The sequence below is a fragment of the Macrobrachium nipponense genome, chromosome 14, assembly GCF_015104395.2.
Source record: "Macrobrachium nipponense isolate FS-2020 chromosome 14, ASM1510439v2, whole genome shotgun sequence".
NCBI classification, from domain to species: domain Eukaryota; kingdom Metazoa; phylum Arthropoda; class Malacostraca; order Decapoda; family Palaemonidae; genus Macrobrachium; species Macrobrachium nipponense.
Window position 1 is genome coordinate 24,129,319 of NC_087207.1, and position 26,710 is coordinate 24,156,028.

The 26,710-nt window shown below is 35.3% G+C and overlaps 1 protein-coding gene across 1 annotated transcript; it reads right to left on the minus strand.

Moving 5' to 3' along the window:
• Positions 1 to 13,760: 13,760 nt before the first annotated feature.
• LOC135226391 (eukaryotic translation initiation factor 3 subunit L-like) lies at positions 13,761 to 26,023 on the minus strand. The gene is made up of 10 exons (XM_064265872.1): positions 25,890 to 26,023; positions 20,019 to 20,206; positions 19,399 to 19,625; positions 18,654 to 18,883; positions 18,094 to 18,234; positions 17,405 to 17,617; positions 17,142 to 17,261; positions 15,932 to 16,060; positions 15,329 to 15,547; positions 13,761 to 14,020 (listed from the first exon to the last, which is right to left on the minus strand). Exons 1-10 carry the CDS (start codon positions 25,911 to 25,913, stop codon positions 13,886 to 13,888), a joined length of 1,626 nt encoding a protein of 541 aa, XP_064121942.1. The 5' UTR covers positions 25,914 to 26,023; the 3' UTR covers positions 13,761 to 13,885.
• Between the last annotated feature and the right edge of the window lie 687 nt (positions 26,024 to 26,710).

The window sequence follows — 26,710 nt, forward strand, 5'->3', positions numbered from 1 at the left end:
GTCCATAATGATCTCCCTGTTGTGTTATTAAATATGGATATTATAACCTCAATCACGGACACGGGGTTATAGACATGACGGGATGGATTCTTACGATTATTAATTCACTCATTGACGATTTAAAAAATAACACCAGATTGTTCTCGTGGGAAGCTTCGAATCACACTATACCACCAAATTGCACATCACACGATAAAAGCTTTTTTATATATTTTTTTCGAAATAAAAAAATGCAAAGCGAAAAAAAGAAATATCAGAATGCTGTCTAAATTATTATTACAAAATTCCCCAGGCTGCTGTTGTTGGAGGTCAAATATTCACACAGTTTCACAAAGGCAAGTTATGTTACAAATCACAAATGGACCTGACGAGTCTCTCTATTAAGGCAAATAAATGTGAAAACGTGTGCCGACACCACAACGACCCCGACAGGGCGGAAAAGGCGAATACAACCTCCTCCTAACACTGCCACATAACGACTGACTGGGAAACAGAAGAGAAGAGCAACTCATCGGTACCGTCCACCAGACTCACACACGCGGCTGCCAGTTAGCATATTGTAGCCTCGCCTTTTTTTTTATTCCCCTTTTAATTATTCTTTTTTTTTTTTCTCTCAACCGAAAACGCTGAAATAATTCAGTTGCTTGGGTCTATTCGCTTCTTTTGTTCTTTATCAATCACCGATTTGACGCGAGATCGTTGACAAAATCCCGCCTAATTAATTTGATCTTCGTTCATTTCGTTTTGAGGACGGCTGGTCATTCATTCTAAAAGCAAAACTGTATATCTTTTATTAGCCTGCGAGACACACACACACACACACACACACACACACACACACACACACATATATATATATATATATATATATATATATATATATATATATATATATAGAGAGAGAGAGAGAGAGAGAGAGAGAGAGAGAGAGAGAGAGAGAGAGAGAGAGAGAGATATTATTATGCCCTCGCCCGGTCCCCGACCTCTCTCTCTCTCTCTCTCTCTCTCTCACACACACACACACACACACACACACGTACGTTACCAAAAAAAAAAAAAAAAAAAAAAAGTAGCTCGTGTTATTCCGTCAACTCACCGCAGGCCAATCGCCACAGATAGTACAATTCATGACGTCACGTCTAGTACTATGCAAGGCGGAAAATTGACCGAGTATGACATGTTACTTGCATTTGACGTAACTTTCTCGGGACGTGACGGCCTTTTCTCCTGCCTGGGGTAGCCGCCCTCACGCCCACGGTCTTATTAGCCTAACAAGGAAGCATAAAGCAAGCAGATGTGGCGATTGGCGCGTGGACGCAAAAAGGGCGACGACTTTCGCCTCGCACCGACGGCTGAAGAGAGAGAGAGAGATGCTACGGACAAACACACACGCACACATACACACTCGCTCACAGCCGCCGAAGGGCAAAATGTAGCGGAGCCGACTGGCGCCTCCCGAAGACGGTAGGATTCCCGTGGAGACTTTCGTTTCGTTTTCCTCGGCGTCCAATTAAATGGGACTGGAATGAAATTTGCATTTGCGTTTGCAATTAAATTAGAACGAGAGAGTGGCCGTTGACTTCCTCACTAAATCTCTGTCGATATGTCAAGCTTTGGTGACTTTTTTGCAAGCTTCTTCTTCCTTTTCATTATTAGTCTAGGCATGGGTTCCAGCAAGAGGTCGTCACAAGTGACCTCAGTTATATAAATTGTGGATATATAACGTCAGCGCCAGATAACTAAAATATGAGTTGAATATAGAATTTAGGCCAAAGGCCAAGCGATGGGACCCTAGAAATGGAAATTGACAGTAAAAAGTTTGAAAGGTGTAACAGGAGGAAAACCTCGCAGTTGCACTATGAATCAAATACTGTTAGGAGAGGGTGGAAAGTAAGATGAAGAAAGAGAATATGAAAGGAGGTACAGTAAAAGGAACGAAAGTGTTTGCAACTAGTGGTCGAAGGCACACTGCAAAGAACCTTAAGTAATGCCTACAATGCACCTCATATGCATATCTCTACATCATCAAATTGTGGTATTCATAGTCTAGCGTGTCGAAGACAGGAATGTAGTACAGTAAGTTCGAGAAGTGAAGCGACAAATTTCAGAGGATTTCGTTCGAAATTCACTAACTGGCAACTACAACTCGTAGCTGAAAAACTTATTTTTGTCTACAGTGAAAGCTCTATCAAGCAAAATAAAGCTTAACATATAATGCACAAATATCAAATCTATGATATTTATAACAATCATAAGAAAAATTACAGTAATAGTAATCATCTTAAAGTATGGCAATTACTTCAAACTATAGAAACGAAACAATTTGAAATTCTCGTTCAGCACAGGATTACCAACATTACCAATATATATTTCGAGCAATGTGGAAACAAATATTTAATATCATTGTGTATTATCAATTATTTTAGCGAAAATGCATAAAACCATGCAAGTATCAATAGAATGTAAAGGGAAAATCTCCGCGACATTAAACATAATCAACCATGAATGCACCTAGATTCACTAGAGAAGTTGGGTGTGATTGGTAGTTCTGATTCTAGCTTCTAGGACCGAGCATAAAACACCATGTTCGAGAAAGGCTCTAACTGCTGCTGCTACCTTCAGGTGACTAGGCCTAGTTCCGGGCATAGCAAGGCTTACAATACAGGGCCACTGTCTGTTATTTAGGCAAAGATAGAACCTTCAGGACCGATACCAGGACCTGTCCTTGCACCTGGGAAACAGACTCTAAATAAAAAATAAGAAAGACGGTCCCAAGCAACCAGAACACCCGTAAAATCACCGCCTGGTTAAGTAGGGAGACGACAGACCCCAACCACCCCTCCCCCCTCTACCTCTACCTCTACCCACAATACTAACTCCACCTTTTTCACTTCAACCTTTTACCTCAAATCTTCGAATTTGCGTAAGTGGGCGTATCATAAGGGACTGATATCACCCAAATTCATATTTCCGCGGACAACCAGTAATCAGTTCGATCCAGTCAAGCATTATTGTATAACAGAAATTTGAGTTTTTTGGGATATATATATATATATATATATATAATATATATATAAAGGTTTTTTTGCCACGAAGGAAAAAATGAAAAAGCGAGATAGCCAAGTACTTTCGGTCCTGTTCGGACCCTTTACTGAGGCAAACTGATTTTACAGAGAACAGCATAGTCAAAACAAGGCTTAATATACAAACTGACACTTCAAGATTAGCAATAAGGGCGATTTTCACTCTACAGAAAGGAGGAGCCGCTTGAGGGTAGCCACACCTTGAAGGATACACGCAGTAAACAAGTGATTCTTCCAGAAAACAGTACATTTTGAAAAAACACGGGAGCATATACAATTTAATATCATGAATTTTTACACAAATTTTCCCAAAAAAATTAATATTAATGAAAAGACGAAAGAAAATATAAATATATATATATCAAGCAAGAGAAAGAGGGAGAGAGAATATCGAACCAGAGAGAGAGAGAGAGAGAAAGAAATAATAACTATATACATGTGGGACTAATTTATTAGTTGTTCATTTATTTTAAGGTCCTTCATAAACATCTTACAAATATATGGGTCCAAATGGTATATTCCCAGACTAAGATTTAGGTTGTTTTATTAGTGGTTTGTATAATTGCCGATTCCAGTAAATTTCTTGAAACATAATCATTAGATCTAGCAATTACCGAGGTATCACCCCAATTAATACAATGAGATTTTTCACTGAGATGGATAAACAGTGCATTTGAAGTCTGGGCTGTTCTAACTGAATACATATGCTGCTTAATACGTACACATAAATTTTTACTTGATTGACCAACGTAAAACGATGGGCAATCCTTACAAGGAATTTTGTAAATGATGTTGTTATTTGTTACGGGACTATTCTTAATTAGCATATCTTTAATGGTATTGTTATAAGAGAACACTACATTAACATTAAACGATTTAAATATTGATTTTATGGTTTCAAATCCACGAAAATAAGGTAAGCTAAGTACATTTTTAGGCATTTCTTTTTCATTAATAGCAACACTATAAAACTTTTTGTGAGCTTTTTGATAACATAAATCAATTAAATGAGGTGGGTAGCAGAGATCGTTTCCTATCTTTTTTATGTATTCTATTTCTTGGTCCAGATATTGTGGACTCGTGATACGCAAAGCGCGTAGGAACATAGAAGAAAAAATTGAAATTTTAATATTAAGATGGTGGCCAGAATAAAAATGTACATATGTTAAATTATTTGTGGGTTTTCTATAAATACTGAATTTGCATTGGAAAGATTCTCTATGTATTAATACATCTAGGAAAGGGATGACATTGTTATTTTCAATTTCAACAGTGAATTTTATGGATGGCACTAAATTATTCAATTTAGATAGTAAATCATTTACATCGATACCACCAGGTAAGACTACTAAGATATTATCGACATATCGGTACCATTTTAAGGGGATAAGTTTGATATTCGGGAGGTGTTGTCTCTCAAAAAATCCCATATATAAGTTTGAAAGGAGAGGTGATAAAGGGTTACCCATGGCCATACCAAATATTTGTTGGTAATAATCTCCATTAAAAATAAATCTGCAATCACAAATACATAACTTAATTAAGGAAATTGTGTGACTAACAGACATAGGCAATTCATGCAGTACAAGTTCATTACTTAAATATTCTAGCACAGAGTTAATAGGGACTTTTGTAAACAAAGAACATACATCAAAACTGACAAAAATATCGTGGGTTTAGTACAAAACTCATAAGGAAAACAAACCTATGCGCCCAAATATTAGTACTGTAGGATCAATTGCTTATAAACTATCTAAATATCTTACTAAACTGTTATCCCCGCTACTAGGAACTGTATCTAATTCACACATCCGGAATTCACTTGATCTTGTGGAAAAATTAAATAACATTGTACTAAACCCTAGCGATATTTTTGTCAGTTTTGATGTATGTTCTTTGTTTACAAAAGTCCCTATTGACTCTGTGCTAGAATATTTAAGTAATGAATTTGTACTGCATGAATTGCCTATGTCCGTTAGTCACATAATTTCCTTAATTAAGTTATGTATTTGTGATTGCAGATTTATTTTTAATGGAGAATATTACCAACAAATATTTGGTATTGCCATGGGTAACCCTTCATCACCTCTCCTTTCAAACTTATATATGGAATTTTTTTGAGAGACAACACCTCCCGAATATCACACTTATCCCCTTAAAATGGTACCGATATGTCGATGATATCTTAGTAGTCTTACCTGGTGGTATCGATGTAAATGATTTACTGTCTAAATTGAATAATTTAGTGCCATCCATAAAATTCACTGTTGAAATTGAAAATAACAATGTCATCCCTTTCCTAGATGTATTAATAGATAGAGAATCTTTCCATTGCAAATTCAGTATTTATAGAAAACCCACAAATAATTCAACATATGTACATTTTTATTCTGGCCACCATCTTAATATTAAAATTTCAATTTTTTCTTCTATGTTCCTACGCGCTTTGCGTATCACGAGTCCACAATATCTGGACCAAGAAATAGAATACATAAAAAAGATAGGAAACGATCTCTGTTACCCACCTCATTTAATTGATTTATGTTATCAAAAAGCTCACAAAAAGTTTTATAGTGTTGCTATTAATGAAAAAGAAATGCCTAAAAATGTACTTAGCTTACCTTATTTTCGTAGATTTGAAACCATAAAATCAATATTTAAATCGTTTAATGTTAATGTAGTGTTCTCTTATAACAATACCATTAAAGATATGCTAATTAAGAATAGTCCCGTAACAAATAACAACATCATTTACAAAATTCCTTGTAAGGATTGCCCATCGTTTTACGTTGGTCAGTCAAGTAAAAATTTATGTGTAAGTATTAAGCAGCATATGTATTCAGTTAGAACAGCCCAGACTTCAAATGCACTGTTTATCCATCTCAGTGAAAAATCTCATTGTATTAATTGGGGTGATACCTCGGTAATTGCTAGATCTAATGATTATGTTTCAAGAAATTTACTGGAATCGGCAATTATACAAATCACTAATAAAAACAACCTAAATCTTAGTCTGGGAATATACCATTTGGACCCATATATTTGTAAGATGTTTATGAAGGACCTTAAAATAAATGAACAACTAATAAATTTGTCCCACATGTATATAGTTATTATTTATTTCTCTCTGTCTCTGTCTCTGTCTCTGTCTCTGTCTGTCTGTCTGTCTGTGTCTGTCTGTCTGTCTCTCTCTCTCTCTCTCTGGTTCGATATTCTCTCTCCCTCTTCTCTTGCTCAATATATATATATATTTACATTTTCTTTCGTCTTTTCATTAATAATAATTTTTTTGAAAATTTGTGTAAAAGTTCATGATATTAAATTGTATATGCTCCCGTGTTTTTTCAAAATGTACTGTTTTCTGGAAGAATCACTTGTTTACTGCGTGTATCCTTCAAGGTGTGGCTACCCTCAAGCGGCTCCTCCTTTCTGTAGAGTGAAAATCACCCTTATTGCTAATCTTGAAGTGTCAGTTTGTATATTAAGCCTTCTTTTGACTATGTTGTTCTCTGTAAAATCAGTTTGCCTCAGTAAAGGGTCCGAACAGGACCGAAAGTACTTGGCTATCTCGCTTTTTCATTTTTTCCTTCGTGGCAAAAAAAAAAACCTTTATTTATACATAGCATCACGTTTTATATACTTTGTGATCAAGTTATTCACTATATATATATATATATATATATATATATATATATAAAGAAGCTCCCGGCATGACCAATAGGCCTAGTGCTCGATTCTTAAAACAGACCTCTGGTTATTCCTGACTAGATAAAAAGGTCCTGAAGAGAGAGAGAGAGAGAGAGAGAGAGAGAGCATAACAGGAGATACTCCAATTAAGATAATGCTCGCCAAGCATATTCACACTCCTGATCGTATGTACAGGAATAGTCTCACTTATGCACTGAAAAAAAAGGTGGAAACCTACGAAAATACTTGTTTGGTGCGACCCTGAACGCAATTCCACATGCAAAAATTTGCACAATTGAGAAATTCGATGAAATTATTAACTAACAAGCTGGAAAATCAAATTTTTTAAATAGGCGTAACCATGTAACCAATGCTAAACGCGCATATAACTTGGATTTTTTTTTCTTCATACCAACTTGTGTCTTATTTATATTTCATTTAATCAGATGCTAAACTTCTCCGTGCTTTATCAAAATAAATCATAATAACTTTCGATATAACGCTATAAAAGTAGAAAGTTAATTTACAAATATTAGGCCAACGCTTAAGGTAGGTTTACACTTACGCACTTCCGTGTTGCGGGCTGTTACGGGTGGGACCGCAAGAAACCGTTACAAAATTGACGCGGTTGGGAGAAAAAATGACCGTTATTTGGCGGCGTGGGGCGGACCCGGGCGGTGGGTTACGGGCACCTCACGGCGTGTTCCTGTGGTGTCTTGCGGAGTGTTACGGAGTTGGCGCAGAGTTGGCGCGGTGTTATGGTCGTTGTTGCTATGCCAGGCCACGCGCTCTTGCGGCTTTGTTACTCCGTGTAGCGGTGTGTTGCGGGTGGGTTGCGGTGATGTTGCGGAGTAATAATAACATCATTCATAATAATGAGACAAATGAGAAGCAAATGATGGACATGTAAAGCATAGAAAGTAAGAAAATGAACATGAAAAGCATAGAAAGTAAGAAAATGAACATGAAAAGCATAGAAAGTAAGAAAATGAACATGAAAAGTATAGAATGTAAGAAAATGAAATTGGGACTTGGTTTATTCCATAACATTTTCAACCGCAAATATCATATATTAACAACTGAGGTCAATATGTCTTTAGTCTGTTACTGATTTTTCATTGTTCCCCTGTTAATAACTATGTCCAGTCAATGTTAATTATTGTTTTATTGTCATATTTGTATGTGTTCATGTTCATTTGATCATGTTCTCAATATTATATTATTGTTCTTTACCTTGTATGTTATTATATCATTTGATGGCCATATTTATTTCATGTTACATTTCATTTTATAGTTAAAGTTATTTTCCGAGTTCTATTTATTTCATATTTCATATATCATATTTCATGTTAGATTTCCTGTTATATTTCTTCATGTTATTATTCTTTATGGCCATGCTTTTTCATTTTTCAATTTCATTTCACCCGATCATATCATCGTATATATTGTCATGACATATAAATTAAGCATCAATAAGGAAAATGTAAATGCAAGTCAGTATTTCAACATATTTATTACAAAAAAAAACATTATGAATGATACAAAATGTACAAAATCATTTAATATTAAGAAAATAACTAAAAAATCATTTATCATTAAAAAAATAAAATTCTATTTATTTATACATTGTCGACAGGCTGTCAGAGCGCGAATGGTGCCCCAGTGGTTTTTGTTGTTTTTGATTAAGCTGACCTTGTGTCAGCACGGGCTCTTGCTCACAGAGCAACCCGTAAAACCCCCGTGGCCTGTCCGGCCCTTTTTATCCTCCCCAGATTGAGCGGCAACCTTCCATCCAATCGACCTATGTTTTTGTCAAAATTAAGAGGTGGTTGTGGAATTATTGATATTCAGTGTAAAGCGAAGTCAATCATGTTTAGCACATTTCTAAAATGTTTAAAAGATTGTTGTTTTGGTTACCAAATGATTATTTATTATTGCAAAGTCAGAGCAACCTACCATTTATAGAAAATGAATGCCAACATCAGGATTGCACTATTTTTACCCCTAGTTTTTATGAAAGTATGATAAATATATTACGAAGTGCTAATAAGATGACCTCTAATTCACAGATAAAAACGAAAGTGGTATATGAACATTTAATGAAAAACAGTGAATATGTTCCAAATATTGAAAAATTGTATCCACTATTCAACTGGAAACTAATTTGGGAACATGTAAATAATAAGTATATAGAAAATAAAAGTAGAGAAATTTTGTTTAAGTATGTTCATGAAGTTTTAAGTACAAATGATAGGCTATCCATGATCAAAATAAAAGATGTTAAGGAATGCGGTTGTGGATGCATAGAAACTAATATGCATATGATATATTTCTGTCCTTTGGTTAAGAATTTGTTGTCCTAGGTATTCGAATTGCTTAGAAAATTTTGTAAATTAAAAACTAATAGCAGTTTAAGGATTTTAAAACTAGATTTTGAAGCAAACTCAAAAAGGGATGAAAATACAGCAATGGTAATAATAGCAGATTTTATTTCAAGTATATGGATGGCAAGATATTTGGGAATAAGTACTGACCAGCAAATTATTAAGAATAGTCTGTTAAATACATTTAATGTAAATATTATAGGATTTAAGTCTAATGTTAACAAAATTTTCACGAATCAGTATGCTTCTAATTTAAAAACATATTTAGAAAAATAATAAATTGTAATATTTTTATATTATACATAGATCTTATAATGTATATACAAAATTGTAAAATATAATCTTGTAAAGTAATATTTCTTAATAAAAGAAAAAAGTATTGAGGTTCACCTAAACAAAAAAAACAAAAAAATCTACCAAGGGAGACGCCGTAACACGCCGCACGTCCCACAACATGTGCGAGCCATTTATTAATTGTGTATGAAGGTGCCGTAAGGGCACCTCATGGGCACCGCACGGCGCGGTGACATCATGCCATAGCACTCCCTCGCGGGTGGTACTACGTCGCACCATGTGGGGTGTGGTGCGGTGTGGCACGGCACAGTGCGGGTTCTTACCTCTTTTGTTGCGAGGCCGCGCTACACCGCATACGGCCTCGTGCGACTTCATTAAACCCGCCAGACGCCGCTCAAAAATTTGAAATGATTTAAAATCCGGGCGGTGGCGAGCGGCTTTATTGGTCATCGCCTGCCCCCGCCAGCGAGGCAGCGCGCTTTTGGTGCGTTTATAGTGCGGCTTGTAACGGTTTCTTGCGATCCCACACCGTAACAGCCCGCACCACGAAAGTGTGTAAGTGTAAACCAGTCTTTATGCACTCGGTTCCTGCTGCCACGCTATGGTGAACACTTGATATCACACTTTGAGAGCCGCAGATGGTTTCTATGGAATTTTTTTTTTTTAGAAACAATTATTGAACTAACACTGGGGAAATACTTTCTGTGCTTATACAGTTAATCACTGATACGTATTATCAGATAAATAGGATGACAATAATTGGAATAAAATATACTAACTGGCAACCCCACAAGAGTTTCTAAAGGAGTTCGATCAATTCCGAGATTTGTCACTTCACTTTTGGAACTTACTGTACAGTGCATTATTCTCCTGTATGTTGAGGGCACTCTCTCTCTCCACACACACACACACACACACACACACACACACACACATATATATATATATATATATATATATAGATATATATAATATATAATAATATATATATATATGAGAGAGAGAGAGAGAGAGAGAGAGAGAGAGAAAGGAAGCAGAGTACTTGCTCTACCGATGAAATGGATAGATAAACGATGACTTTCAATTCTATTTAGAATTCAGTGTTCCCTTGTTCGCGTAAAACAATAAAAAGAACAATAAATAAAACAAAGAAAAGAGAAAACGGGCAGTTTGTCACTCGATGACATACAATTGTTTATTGTTATACAAAATGATGTAACAATATAAATATAATTGTCACGTATAAAAAAGCGAGTGTAGTAGTATTTCTTTTTTACCAACATGCATCAAAAGTATAGAATAAGTGTTATATTGACGCTCCATTTTGATCAAAGATAACAATAGGAAACAATGTGTCTATAATGTATACATGAACGCGAAACGATGAAATAGGAAACAATAGAAAAAACGGGTCGTACCATTCAGGTGAAATACGATGATAAACTATGCTATTTTTCCTAAGGTGAAAATCTTCGTTGAATGTTGCTAGATTTTGAGACAAAACGGCCCATTTTTCAAAAATGTATTATTCAAATGTAAGCCTAGAGATGCGAATCATCTCATTGTCTTCAAAAATTCTATTTAAAGGTTATTCAAAGAATTCTTATCGAAACTGGAGGCTAAAATGATATTCACTCTGAAAGTTTGTTGCAGATTATAGTAGAGAGAGAGAGAGAGAGATAGTGTTACAATCGCTACATTAAAGCCTATATATATTGTAAAGCACAGAAAAAGAAAGAGAGACTTTAAAATCTTTAAATCAATGCCTACATTGAGAGAGAGAGAGAGAGAGAGAGAGAGAGAGAGAGAGAGAGAGAGAGAGAGAGAGAGAGAGAGAGAGAGAGAGAGAGAGAGAGAGAGAGAGAGAAAGTGCTCCAGAAAAGAAGCTTAATTTTTTGCTAGTGGGAGATTCAACCCCCTTGGGCTTAGCAATCAATGACTTTGACCATAACATCACGTGAAAAAATATGGATAGTAATTAGGAATTTAGTTTTTTTTTTAACCGCGATTTATATGCAAAATTTGCATTATTTTTATATATTCGTTTTTCCCGTGTGTTTTACTATCTTTTAGTCTTTGACACCAGAATGTTGTCGAAACTTAATGAGGAATATTTGACTTTCGTTTAACAGAGTTTGCCTCTTTCTCGAGCCTACTTTCTTCAATAAGGGTTATTAGTATCTCGATAACTGCAAAGTAACAGAGCAAAAGACAGTTGCTGGCCACTTTGAAATCTTTCTGGCCCAGGGTCATTAAAGGACAAAGATTTTACTCAAAACAGTATATGACTAATTGACTGATTTTATGAAATTTGGGCTGTCAACTTGTCAACCCAAGCAGTGGGGCACCTCTGGCCATTCAGCACTCAAGACAATGAATAGAGGCAGTTGGAGTGGCTGGACAGAAAAAGAGAGAGAGAGAGAGAGAGAGAGAGAGAGAGAGAAATGCAGTTCAAGGATCTCAAACTGGAACTGGGAGAAAACCTCACAGTTAGAGAAGTTGGACAGCAAGATTGAAGCAAGGACTTGAAAGGTATTAAAGTCAAAAGACTAAAAAGTTATTGTAGCTAGGTGCCAGAGGGAGGTAGTACACTCACTGACCTAGTTACTTAAAGATTCTAACTTTAGTGAAAAAATTCAAAGATGTATGCGGTAATCAGAGAACTGTTATGTTTACTCCGATAGTGCAAAAACTCACACAAAAAATATATATGTGAATAACCACTTGAGAAGAAAAATAATCAACTGATAGAAAATAAGAATCTACTGAAAATACTGATGCAATAGCAAAATTGTTAAAATAAGATATAAAAAAAAACATATAGCAAGACCATTGTAAAGTCTTCTTTCCCATCCTCTTTGTGTGAGTTACTTACAGTAATATTTCATCAAGGGTTAGCATAAACACCATTCAACTTGATTACATTAAGCCCTATTCAATGAAGTTTCATGAACCCTGATTTAGAAGTTTGTACACATCAAATTATACATGAAAATTGAGGAAACTTTTCAACGTCTGTATTTTCGCCCCTCCTCCCTAATTAAAACATCTAGAGAGATCCTACCATAAGGCAAAATATGAATTAATTACTTAAAGTAACCTAAGTTGTTCCCATTACAAAATGTACACACACACAAATACTCTTTGATATCCATCTCTTTAATCAGTAATCCGAGTTAGAAAGGGCCTCCTGTAAATAAACTTCCAAAACCAACAATGAAATGAGCCCTTCAAGATAGAAGCAGCTAGAAGAGGATCAATAAGAGAACCCAACTAAGGATTAACTGCAGTTTAGAATTTTGATTAAGAGCAAATAACATCTGTTGATGAAACATTCTTGATTAAGAGCAAATAACATTTGTTGATGAAACATTCTTGTTTAAGACAAAGGAGTAAAACTATTAGATTTTGGAGTACACCCATAAGGACTGCCTACTAGTTTGAAAATTATTCAGATAAAAAAATGGACCTCAACATACATTCAGCCAAAGGAGCTTGTAACCCAAGACTGGATGGTCATGAATTATCACTTAGCTGTATAAGACATCATTGCTACCTAAATCAGCAGCAAACATATTTCCCACAATTTTACAATAACTTTTGAGCAGCTTAACCAAGACAGGTCAAAATATCTAACCCTTATAGGGTTGGCTTTAAACTTCAAAAATTTATGATCTGGATAAATTGAAAATAATTGAGTTTCCCAGCTTGTCTTATTTCTTAAAATTGACATTTGTCGTTGACTGAAACTTGGACATCCCAAGATATGCATGCCTTTTAGCACTGACCTGCATTCTGTTTATACAGATTGGGTCACAATACAATGTTTGACCTGGTTAAACTTTGTAGTCATCAGGGTCATTATTCCCTACAAATGAACTTATTGTTTTCAAGCAAATCTTTACATTTCATTTGGTCACAGTAGTTGCAGCTTTGCTCCTTTTTGTAAGCATAATTTCCCTCCAGGATCATAACCTCCTTTACAATACCTTTAGATAATTTATGAAATGTGCTCTTAATTTGTTTCCAAGTTTTTATACCAACTTTTCTGAAGAACTTGAATAGCCCTTTGGTTCACTGAAAATAGAAAATTCCAATGGAGGACTATTTGTAAAATTCTAAAAATAACCTCCCGCACATTTTTAAAAAATTAACAGCAATTGGTAATTTTTTTTTTTAAGTTGTAGTAAACAATCCCAAAAATTCTGGCAAATTTCAAACATAGACTATTCACAGTTCTGCCACATACTCTGCTACACAGTCATACCTATGATTGAAAAAAATATTGATATGAAGAGGATAGAAAAACAACTTAAAAGTGTTACCTTTTATTTAGCAACCCCACAGGCTATAGATGAAAAGATATATAAATTTGTTTTTCAGTTACTAATTTTTACTTATCGCAAAACCTGAAGGTCTAGCTACTGAATGTCTTTGTTAAACTTTAACCTTAGCCAGGGATCGATTTACTTCTTCTAGCTTGTGAATCTGTCTGATAAAGAAGTCACCATACCTCTGTGCAACTTTCGTATCTGCGATGTGGATCATATTTCGGTCAATGAAGAAGTCGACCTGTAAAAAAAGGGAAAACAATAATACAATTTAGATCATAATTATTGCTTACAAGATGAAACACTTAAAAGATCACTGGTAAAAAATCTGAACTACACAACATTCGACCAATAAATTATCAAGCCCTCAGCAAAAATATCTTGGTTGCCACAGTGGTAAAAAGAAAAAAGTATGTCATAAAAAGGAGTCTGCCTAAAGGGATTACCACCTACAGTGTGCTTTGAGTTATATACTAGGTTCTTTGCAGCCACCCAGCATTAATTTTAAACTTCTACTTTATTTCATTACACATCTTCCTACTTTGCCGTTCAACTTCTCTAAATATGTTATGAAAAATATCAAGACTACAAGGACAGAACATTCATTCATGTACCTGCGTCTGAGAGCTTCCATTGATGGATGCCAGTAAAAGCCACGACAAAGTCTTCAGATACTATTAAAATAAATGTAATGCATCTACTATACAGCTAAAACCTTTAAGCCCTACGATGTGAAATATTAGTTTGTGTAACTAAGAACTGGGCGGAAAATAAATATGTGACTGTGGCAAGTCACAAAAATGTCCCATACATATTGTGGTTCTTAACCTGTAAAAAGTTCTTAATTATTTTTGCCAGCTGCCGGAATATTTGTGCTATGGGACATTTCTGAAGTTTCCTATATCCCACACATAATCTATAATAACTAACTTTATGCCAAATTATTAATTAAAATTTTTTACCATGATACACCTAGATCCTTTACAGCTTCTGTCAAAACTGCATCAAATCTGCACTTCAAAATTCCAAATTATGTATCAACATATGACCCTAATCTTATAGAATCTGACACAGAATCCATACCTAATTTACTTCATTTGCTGTAGCATTATCAAAGATTAAAACTGCATAACAATAGCAGGGCGAGATTGCAAATAACAATAATCAAGCAAAGCTGAAAGATTCACAGGCCCATACAATCATAAAATCCATATGCTACCATTTTCTTAAATTTCATTTTATCAAATAAAATTAATGGGGATTTGTAATACTGAGCTATAATCTTGTTGATATGGTCCTCATACAGATTACAGAGTTATGTGTAAAGTAAATTCTATGCTCAACAATAACAGGAAGACTAAGCTTTCACATCATTCATTTACTCAGCAAAATTAAGCTTATCATGGGTAATACTGTATTCTAATCAAGACCCTAAGCCAAACAAAACTATACAAAATTGACTCGTGTACCAATGTATGTACACCAAATATATTTGAAAGCTCTAGGAGATTTATGAATGACCAAAACTTAAGAAAAACTTGTTTCTTACCTCAGAGTCACTCTGGAAATCACCTTGTAGCCCAGATGTTCCCTTGGTCCAAACCATGTTGCGCATTTTGTGTTTAAAGCACAACAAAGCATTGCGGAAATCATCCTCGGTCATTTCTTGGAAAGTGGCCATCTTCTCCATCGGCATTGTGGTGTAGAGCTTGAGGTAAGAACGCATCACACTGATCTGCTGCTGCTGCTGAACTTCGTCTAAGAATACCTATGAAAATAAAAGATGAAGTTGTAACGTTACATTAACTATCTGATGTTAAGAGTAGTCTTTCTCAATTTTTACTCTTGGCTTGTAACTTCTTTTTGCTTTTTTGAACTGGCTAAAAAATTTGATAAACTACACTATTTACACGACTAGTGAAAGAATAACCATCAGGGATAGTGAGTTATAAAATCTCTCTAAATATAACTTAAAAAATTTAAATGTTATACTGAAAATAAATTGGAATAACTTAAATAACTCTCCTGGAGGGCACATCTTATCTGCATGAAAGGACCTATCATTCCTCAGGACAACCAAGAATTTCAAATACCTATAAACAAAGCCTTAGATAAAGTTAAAAAGTACTCCTGTATTTTTATGCACACATACCTTCAATTGCTGCTGGAAGGGCTCTCTGTGATAGTTGGTTAGATTTGAATCAAAAGGTGGAGGGACAGGGCTCAAGAATTTAGGACAAGCAAATGTGAAACAAGCCGTGAACTCTTGAGTGTCATTACGCTGAAAGAGAAAAAGGAATATATATCACATTGACTTCACTTCCCACATAAATATACAGTCACTATCCTAACATATGAGGACTATGAATTTTTGGAATGGTTTGTGATTACTTTTCCAGTTAATGGAGGTGTAGATCATCAACATTTTCTAATTTGAAATTTCAATCCATTATATTTAACTTTACAATCTGAAAAGCTATAAGGAAATGGACTAATTTATTTTTTACCTGTTCCTGTAAAATCCTTAATGTATAAAGAAATAAAGATTACTTCAACAAAAATGTATATACTAAATTTGAAATGTTAAAATTAAACTTTCATATAGTTTGCTATGAGATAACTACCTCAATTTACCTAATCAGTCAAGTACTTGATGCACAAACACACCAATATAGTTATAGATAGACTAAAAAGCCTCACAATGTCAAATAAGTTGGTGAAGCTGTCCTGACTAGAACACTTACAGAGGACCATTTTTAATCACAAATCTTACTTTAAATTGGATACTTAAGTCATATGGTACAGCATTTTCCAACCTTTTCAAAGCATACTCAATTTAATTAAAACCATAGTGCAGTTTTCATTCATCAGTGTTATACAGACACAAGAATTTATCTATATGAACTATATGAAGACTTGACATTAAAATGGTCTTCAAAATACCTTCGACTTATACACCCCACTGTTAATAGCTCACAACTCAAGTGTTTCAAAAATCAAGCCCAGATACTTTAATACAGAATGAGAAGTGAAGACTACAGTAAAAAATAAATATTCAACATTCCCAGAAATTCTCTCTACATAGGTCTTGAGATTTTTCCCCAGCTTTGTATAACTTATCACATACTTTGCTCTCTGTGAAATAATAATTCATAACAACTTATTCTTTCCTGTCCTCTAAAGTTCATTTGATTTTAATTTTAAGGCCCCAGCAGAGGTCTAATTTGATTTGGACTTTACTGACCTAAGTCAATTCTACTTTAACACAGCACTGATGTCCTGCTCTCTATCTTCAGTTATTGATTAGACATAAAATATATGAACAAACATGAGAAACATTTCCTCGTCCACACATTACTTACCGACATGCGAGACATTTTCTCAGCCAAAGTTTTCTCTCTCAATGAAGACTGTACAGCTTCATCTATTCTCTGAGGATGGAGCACCATGCATATAGCAAGAAGGGTATACATTTGCTCTGTCTGAAAAAGAAATCGCAATTCTCCATAAGTCACCAGATCCAATTGTGTTCAGTGACCTTAGGTTAAGGTATTACTGCCTTTTTTCATTGACTATTACTCTTTATTTTACACTTGTACATGAACAGAGGAGCAAGTTTCCTTACCTGTTTATTTATCTGATCATTCTGGTAATTTCTAGTCTGAAACATTGCCTTCGTACGTTGAATGTACACCAAGATGTTTGAGAATGTACGTATAGCATCTGCATATCTTCGCATCATCATGTAAGCAAAGCCAACATAATAGTAGGTTGTGATCTGACAGGCTGGCACACGAGAATACATGGACTTCTTGTTCAGCTCAATATTTTCCAGAACCTGCAAAATGAGAGGGAAAACTTATCTTACCACATACAAATGCAATTCAGTGCAATTATAGTTTCATCAATTACAAATGTAAAAATGATTTTATCCTTATTCATGACCTACACTCATATGGAACAAGCCAAAATGTCCTTTAGTTTCATAAGAAACTTTCATGTGAAAAAAAATAAAAAATAAATAAAAAATTATATTGAAGTTCTGTATATATAAATCAACTATGAAAATACTAATCTCACGTACACACTGAATATGTGATCAACTATGTTAATGTGTCCACGAAGATGAATACAATATCCTAAGATAACTGAGGGTTTATTATAAATGTTATGACACAGTTAAAGAGAGAGAGAGAGAGAGAGAGAGAGAGAGAGAGAGAGAGAGAGAGAGACGAGAGAGAGGAGAGAGAGATGAGAGAGAGAGAGAGAGAGAGAGAGAGAGAGAGAGAGAGAGAGAGAAACTACATACTGTACCTTGATAGCTTGGTAATAATCTCCAAGAAGTGAGTGGAGGCGGAGCAGACCAATCAGTGAAAAATATCCCAACATCTTGTACAAAGGATGACGTCCAAACTCTCCAGCAACACTGTCTGGATCTCCACCACTAGTGTACACCTGTAAGAAATTTCTTTAGAATGAAAGGCCTCCATAAATGAATCTTAGTACTGTTTTAAGAAGTCTAAAATAAAAGTAAATTCAAACTAAATGAATCACTTTGACAGAAATATCTACCAAACAAATTGTCCAATTTTGTGGTGTTCCAATTAGTAATATGTTGTACCTAGTCTCATTAGAGGTGCCTCACACTGAGGGACCTGGGGCAACCCGAACAAGATGTAAAATCATGTAAGATCACCAGGAGCAGTTACTAAATATACTGGTCCCTTAAGTTAACGGCAGGTAAATCTTGCCCCCCATTGCGTACATGCAAAACACTACAGCTTCTGAAGTTTTAAGTGTGGATACTCAGCAGTTAAATCTACAATACATCAGTTGCAGAGAACAAAGTACGTAAAAGAGAAAGGATAACTCACCTCAAGCTGTCTGTTGATATTGCTTTTATCCACAAGACAATGGAGAACATTAAGTACAGAATGTACATTCCAGATCTTTGGGGATTCTTTCAGCAACTCAATCTCAGGTTCACTTTTCTTGCCCAGCTTGGACCTGGACTGAGAGAAGGACTGGAACTGGTAGATGAATTCATCAATGATCTCCCAGAGCCACTGGTTGGGAAGCTCTAGAGGAACAGGAGTCTCAGCACCTGAAATATTTTAACAAAATTAATCAAAACACCCTAAAAAAGACAAAATGATAAAACGTCTGGACACACCTCCTTCTATCAAGTAACTTAGTAGAATATTTTTTCCATACCCAAACAGAGACTAAGTTTTTCTTCAACGTCAAGGTTATTGTAACGTGATCTACCTCAAAGATGAGACACAAATAAACGTAACAAAAAATGTGAAAATTAGGTGTAAACTGCAATGAAAATTATGAAAGGAAGATATTCATATCTGAATTTTCAACAATGCCAGCCATTGCTCTTCATCTGCAGTTAATTTCAACCAGCAGCTGTATCTTCCATTACACTAACCCTGTTTTTACATTAGATGTTTTCCTTGTCAGGTTCTACAGTAAAATATTTTCCAGGTGATTATGTTTAAAAATTATTCTTCCTTGATATAGATTACACATACATTTCACCACCTCTGGCAATCACAGAGGCTTACTACAGTACTTATCCAATATCAATACTTACAAAGACAGGCCACTTACTCAAAATATAGTTGAAGAGATTGCAATAATTGTAGTAGGACTCGAACCGTTGTGGTATAGTTGGCCCACCTTGGACTCTTGCATAGATGTGCCGATAATATAACTCCCGATAGAGTATAAGGAAGATGTCATCCAAACCAGCCTGCTCCACAAGTTTATTTCCATACAGATCTTCAACATCAGGCCAGGACTGTGTTTTATAATACTCCTCTGTCAAGCGGTTAAAACTGCAAATAATTAAAAACACCCAAGTTACGAAATACCAATTATAGTAAAAGTAGTTAGGCGTTCAAAAGGCACATTAATGTTAATGTGACAGAAAAGTATTGTAACAGTGAAGTCTTGTTTCCTTCGAAATCACTCTCCTAATATTCCTCTAGTATAACAATTATGATACTTGACACTAACCGATATAAAAACCTCAGAATCTTACTGTCCATTTTATAGAATTTATAATTTTGGATCACTAAGATACACTGTTGAATAGTTTTCATCCATTCAAATCTGCCTAAATTCAATTCCATAGTGATGACACTGCTAAAATAATGTACAGTACGTAATTCACATTTACTTGAATCAACTTTCTTATTATACAAAAGAACATCATACATCCTACTTACTCAATGTAAAGTGAAGGTATGTCATACACATTTCCATCTCGGATGGCATCACGGAAATAGGTGATGTATTTCTTCACCTCTTCAGGTATGGCATATGTGGGGTAATGGCCCCCCCGCTCACCATATTCACCATCAATTCGTTCCGAATAATGATAGTTATCCGTGGCCTCCAGAGGATAACTATCATACTGAAAGGGAAAAGAGAAACCTTAAATAAAATACTTTACAGCTTGACTCTAATGTAATACAGTGTAGCTGAGGGATACTGAATATATTGAAATGTTTGTTACACACTGTGCCTTAATGATACAATACAATGGTTATGACTTTAGAACCTAGGAGTCCTGACAGCTGACAGCAGATCACACGTATCAATCATTCAATTAGTTATCCTTCAATATCTATAATTCAAAGGCATATGTCCCAAGTGTACTATCAAATGTGAAATTTCAAATGCCAAGGAAACAGTAATGTATTAATTTTTACGGTTTTACAGAAATTACACAATGACTGAGAAGTAAAACATTCTACTTTTTAAACTAAAAACTAATAACCAAACAAGCTAGCTATTACCAATAATCAGTTACAAGCTCTGCAACATACAAAATAGGGACCATACAACATAAATATTAAACTCTTCCTTGTACATGTCTGAACTAGGTCAACTTTAACTCGACACAACCTACATAACTCTTGGCAGAACAATATAGTACACAAAATAAAGCCAAGAAAAAGAAACACATAGTAGGATGTACAGTACCTATTCACTCACAAAATGTTAGCATTATTTTCTATTCCCTCAAAAGTTAAGGTAATAACACTAAAGAAATAAATTTGTTAGCAGTATGGTTGACAAGGGGAATCAGCATTATAAATGGATCATCTTGGAGAAAAAAAAATACAAATTAAAACCAGCCCATTTGAGTTCTGATCAATGGCTGTTTCTTTAAAATCCATGTCACTAAATATGAAAATATGTATAACTGCAAAGCATCAAAAATACTTTCAAATTCCTACTAACAGTCCAAAAACCTTAAGACTAACTAGACCAGACAATACATCTGATTGAGCAGTTGAGAGAAAATCTTCCTATAGTCTGTCTAGAATGTCATGAAACATCGAGTAGGTTTGCGACGATGCCAAACTTCCTCAAGACTTTTAATCTGACTCAAGCTTATCCCAGCATCCTTCCATTCCGGGTCCTTTAATACGGTCGTAAAAGTTCCTTTTTAATCCCATAATCTGAATCTTTCCAGTCACACAAAAGCTGAATGGTTGCTGTGGATTAAGTTGACCTTGTGTTTCAAAAACAGCTCATAAAGTTCATTACTCTGTTTATTTTAAAAACATTCATGTAAAAAAAATTTTTTTTAGGAAGAATTCGAGTCCTTTAATACATATCACAGTTTTTCTACAACTTTTAACGTTCTGTATGCTACGATCAATATGGTTCAGTACAATACTGGAATCTTAATGTACTAAATGTTTTCGAGCTTTATTATTCTTTATATAATTTGAATTCTGATTGAATCAGTTTATATTTGAACATTATCAAATGTGTTGTCAAGTTCTTGAAGATATCTGTAGCCTGGCATCGTCATTCTCTCTCTCTCTCTCTCTCTCTCTCTCTCTCTCTCTCTCTCTCTCTCTCTCTCTCTCTCTCTCTCTCTCTCTGGTTTACCATATTTGTTGCAGAATTGATGAATGTGCCAAACATCAAATATTTCATAAAATAATATTTTTCTCCATTAAAACAATTTCTTGGATGTTAGGATGATGAAACGATAAAATTAATAGACATTTTCTTTAAAATAAGGCATTGTTTTCTCCCTTTTGAAGTACTCGTGGACATTGAATATGACTTCTCGTGTCTGAGCACTTAATTGCTGCCGTGGGAAGCCTTCCATCTTAAACCGTTACGCTTGGGTATCAGAACCAAAGTGATAAGCTACTTACCCTTCCTGACCTGAGACAGAGAGAGATGTGGCAAAGTGTATGCCAAATCTACACTGTTTTTCGCCTTAAGTGAGATTTAATGAATGAAATTGGCACAAAGCGGCAATGTCGGAAACCTACTCTATGTTTCATGACATTCTGGACAGACTATAGTACAGTATATCGTGCTGACAGATTCATACAAGGAATTTGATTAAATATAGACACATCAATTTTCTTAAAGTAATCAATTGCAATTTACTTAGGCTAGGCAGTCTCTCCTTTGTAACTCAAAAGTTATAAAGGTAACAGAATATTTTCTCACTAGAATACTAAAAATACAGAGCTGCCATCAGAAAAAAAGACAAATCTTTCAAATCTATTTGTATTTTTCATAGCTAACAAACCCTCGGTCTCAACAATAGGATAATCTTCTTGGGCACTGGAAACCGGTTAAAAACAATAAGAAATTGTAAAGCAAAGAATCTGTGACATCTAAAATAAATACAATAATTGGCAACTAATACTGAGAACCAAGGAATTTTTGCAAGTCCCAATATCATCTCATACATGTCACATGATCCATTTGGCAATTCTGCATAAGTATGAAAAAAGACATGAAATAATTTGGAGACCACTCATTCTGGGAAGATCAGTATAGAGCATGTTGAAGGGTAATACTTATACATACTTAATTCTTCACCAACACATAATTGAACATCACATATTATTAGGGGGAAACACCACCTTGGATCCATCCTCATCAAGTGGATCAGCCTTATTCACTTGATATTTAATTGGTGAAACAAGAATACAATAACTTTAAGCATATCATTCAAAAGATCGAAGTTTCGTCAACATAATGTGATATATGAAAGCGCCATACGAACTAAAATAAGCATGTGACGTCTTTGTAAAATATGTTTTCAAGGCAGTTTTTAAATCCAATATGGCGTCGACCGACTGAGGTGCCGTTCTTAACCGGCATTGATCCAACGTCCTTCCCAGCGCTGATTTGAACAATATTAGCGTATATATGTAACGTTTATTGATCTTACTCAAGATTGCAGTTGTAATCACCACAATAAAACATTTTGTTGCCTATATTAGTGAAAGTATGAAACTTCTTATTCCTGGGGTCATGGTTTGAACTGATATTCCTTTTACCTTGTAATTGGTGGTTTTATCCTTACTACCATCACAACTGAAACTCCACAGGGCTTATTTGATTGTAATTATACACATTTTGATCTTAATTCACTCCAAATTGCACTTGAACTACGTTGTTGTTCATGGTTCTTAAGCGCTCACTCCACAAACACAATTGCGGGCAGCACAAGACTACACTGTTTATGAGGTAAAGAGCTTTATTCCCTTAACTGTTTACCTTACTCATTATTTAGTTTAACTTTACTTTGTTATTTCAAAATGTTTATTTTAATTCATGTCTATTATCCCTTTTTTGCAACCCAATTAAACCCGAAAAATTACAGATATTTCTAAAGTAGATATGAACAGATGACAGCAAAATGTCACTGTAGCCAATTTAGTGGCGCTTCACACATACGTCGATGGATTTACAAACTGCTTCCATGAATTCTAATATGTATATATACAACAAATAGATATGCTAATTTCACTTATTTCCCTGGTTTTTTGTAAGTCTTATACCCAGTTTGGAGGGTAAACACATACCAATTGGCAACACTGATAAACAATAGAAGAGCACGAACAATGCCGTAGCTACTGTTCACAGGAAAACTGTTGATATTGGAGTCAAGAATCTGTTACTTTTTCAACAACAAATATTTTCAAATTAATAATCATATGTAAAAACTTTATGCAATTCATGACCTTATACTACTGCTGTTTAATTATTTATTTAAATAATTATCTAGCACACGCTTCTTCTTTTTTCTACCAAAAAATCGTAGATTCCTTGGACGTACCAGGCGGTTGGTTTCATTGTTAACAATTGTTGTGAAGAAAATGCCCTAGCGTCTATGGGTAAAAGTGGTGTGCGGATTGAACACATGGAATGGAAAGTTCATGGACACAAGCAACTCCGCAAACATCGAGATGGCGTCAATCTTCGAAATATTTATAGTTGTAAGTAAAAATTTCATAAGCGTCATGGCGGTATGTTTGCACTGCGCATGGCTAGACATCCATTAACCTCTGTTTAATCTTGAAATATGACCTTAATTTCTAACTTTGGAGAAAATACTAACTTCGAAAGGATAGTAGAGGTCTCAAGCTGTTGCTCTCACCACTGATGACTCGTGACTGGTGCCCATCTCCTGTGTCAGGATGTGTTAAAGTACTTTTTTGGAGGGTGGATCCACATGCGGTGAAAACTGGATCAACTGGTCCAGTCGGTTGTTTCCCCTAGTGGTCATGTTTTTTTCTTAAGAAGTATTAGAGCAAAACACCAAGTGGTATATTTACCAAGGAAAATATGAATACAATGCATCGTTGTTTATGTTCACCCCTTAGTATTTGAATGGAGTTTGGAAGGCCATCACCACTTGTAGTACATACACTACTCACAGGTGCTTATGTAACCTTTTTTGTTATTCTATTACACAAAATTTAATTTGAATTTGCACTTTTAAACAATTAAAACACAATAAATGCTTATGCTTGAGTAAACATGTATTTTGCAATTTTTGCATAACAGTCTACTCAGCTGAACAATGGTTTCTTGTGTGCAAGATGTGATAATGGAGATCATAAGTAGTTACATCTTTTATGTGAAATATTAAGTTCTGTATCCTTAATCTATCCCTCTGAAAGTAATGCTTTCCACTAATAAATCCATAGGTCAATCACCTAGACAGACAAAATGGAACATCAGTTGGCTAGCTGTGTAAATTGCAAATTTCAGGTAAGGCACAAAATGTATATACAATACCACGGTTGAAGAGACAGGGATGTTGCCTTGTCAGGTAGGACCTAGTGTACAAGATTAGATGATGAATTTCCATATTTCACTATCAACTTCAAAGTGAAATAAGGAATTTCAAGATTATGTTGCTATGTTGCTGGAGGTCAGGTTATAATGGGAGAAGGGGGGGGGGGAGGGATCTCTTGAGTAAGTGTCTGTCCCTCAACCTCCAATCAAGTATGACTTGGCAGCCTATATTAGGTTAGGTTAAAGAAAAGAAAGGTTAGGCTGCATTATTGTAATTAACCCATAGACTTAGAGCACTGCAGGTCAAATGGGGGTGGGGCCCTGTCAGGTAACTTAGTAATTCCAGTGAGATTAAAGCCTCCTAATTTGCAATATGGCTTACAGCACTTTATGGCAGATTATTCACGGAGGTGGGGTTTTCACCCATGCAAGACAGCAACTTAAGGTTAAGATGATCCTCTCCCACAAGGTCACAGTATGGCATCCTAAGTTAGGTTAGGAAGGGAAGGTCTGGTCAGGTCAGGACACAGCAATTTGGGAAAGGTTAGGATGTCTCACGCCTACGCCCCGTCTCCCTACTGTGCATCAGGACCCATTTTTAACCCAGATTGTACCCCTGCCTGACCTTACTACCTACTTGTCCCTAGATGGGTACAAATGGGTCCTGAATTTGGGCTAGAAAGTAACATGGGCGGCTTTCTTAACAGGCAATTACCCGGGTACCTAGCTAGGTATACGAGTGCTCAAGCTCAAATACGGTCTCCTAGTTGGCCTATACTTTATTCCTCGTTCTTACAAACACCAAATAAAATACGGAGTTTTTTTCAAAGCTTAAATACACCATACCCTACAGTTATATGTATGAAATTAACCCACAAAAAGCCTCGAACACGTTTCGGTGGGTCCCGGGATTCGGGAAGAAAGACGGGCACTTACGCCACCTTTATCTGTGAAATTACTCTACTTAACTCCATAATTATGCTTTAAACAAACACCATTCGACCTTCCGTAGATCATATTACCTCGTCGACGAATTCGTTGTACATCGTGAGCGAATTCAGTCGCTAAATATTGAGGAATTACTTGAGGCCGTACAACACAATGTTGACGTCCTCGGGAGAGAACGGAACTCGAGTACTGATTGGCTGCTGCGAAGGAGCTCTTTGTAAACAAAGAACAATGCTCAATTGTGATTGGTCCGCTGACTTATTCGCTAATAGACTGTAGCGATGCGCAGTCGAGAATTGTAAATTGTCAAAATATGACCTCATATTCCATTTATGATTCATTAACTCCAAGTTATTGATTAAAAATTAATAATTCCTGATTTATATGAAAATTATTCTATTGCCAGTAATGTTATAAAAAGATATTAGCAATGCGATTGTCGAGAATAGTTCATGACAAATATGACCTCAAATTGCATTCAGGAATAATTAATTCCACATTGTTTATTGCAAAAGTAAATACGTGAGCCCTATATGAACAATATTCTATAGCCATAATGTTCAAAACTAAGAAGTACTTCGGTTATGGTTGCAATTATGTGCTCTACTCAGTGTACAGGCAATTAGTTCATCATGAGGTAGGCTAAGCCAATCTATTGAGGCTTATGCTAATTTGACATCGGAAGGCTAACAGGTGTTACGTCGGTTAAGTATTTAAAAAATATATATATATTTTCACCAAGGAATTAGCATTTATCGTTTTTCCATTTTTAGTGTACATTAAGTACTTGCTATAGCTAGTAAGAAAGGGTTGATAGGCATGTTCATTTTTTTTCCACTATAAGGAGGATTATGGCTCAAAGTTGCTACTTAGATCATCATGGAAAACTTGCTGT

Excerpts from the sequence above, each read along its gene's own strand:
- LOC135226391 (XM_064265872.1), bottom strand. The coding sequence starts at position 25,913 with ATGTACAACGAATTCGTCGACGAG. Across the intron at positions 19,626-20,018 it reads ATACCTTCACTTTACATTGA|TTTTAACCGCTTGACAGAGG; the intron begins GTAAGTAGGATG and ends AATTATTTGCAG. Across the intron at positions 15,548-15,931 it reads CCTTCCAGCAGCAATTGAAG|GTATTCTTAGACGAAGTTCA; the intron begins GTATGTGTGCAT and ends TTATTTTCATAG.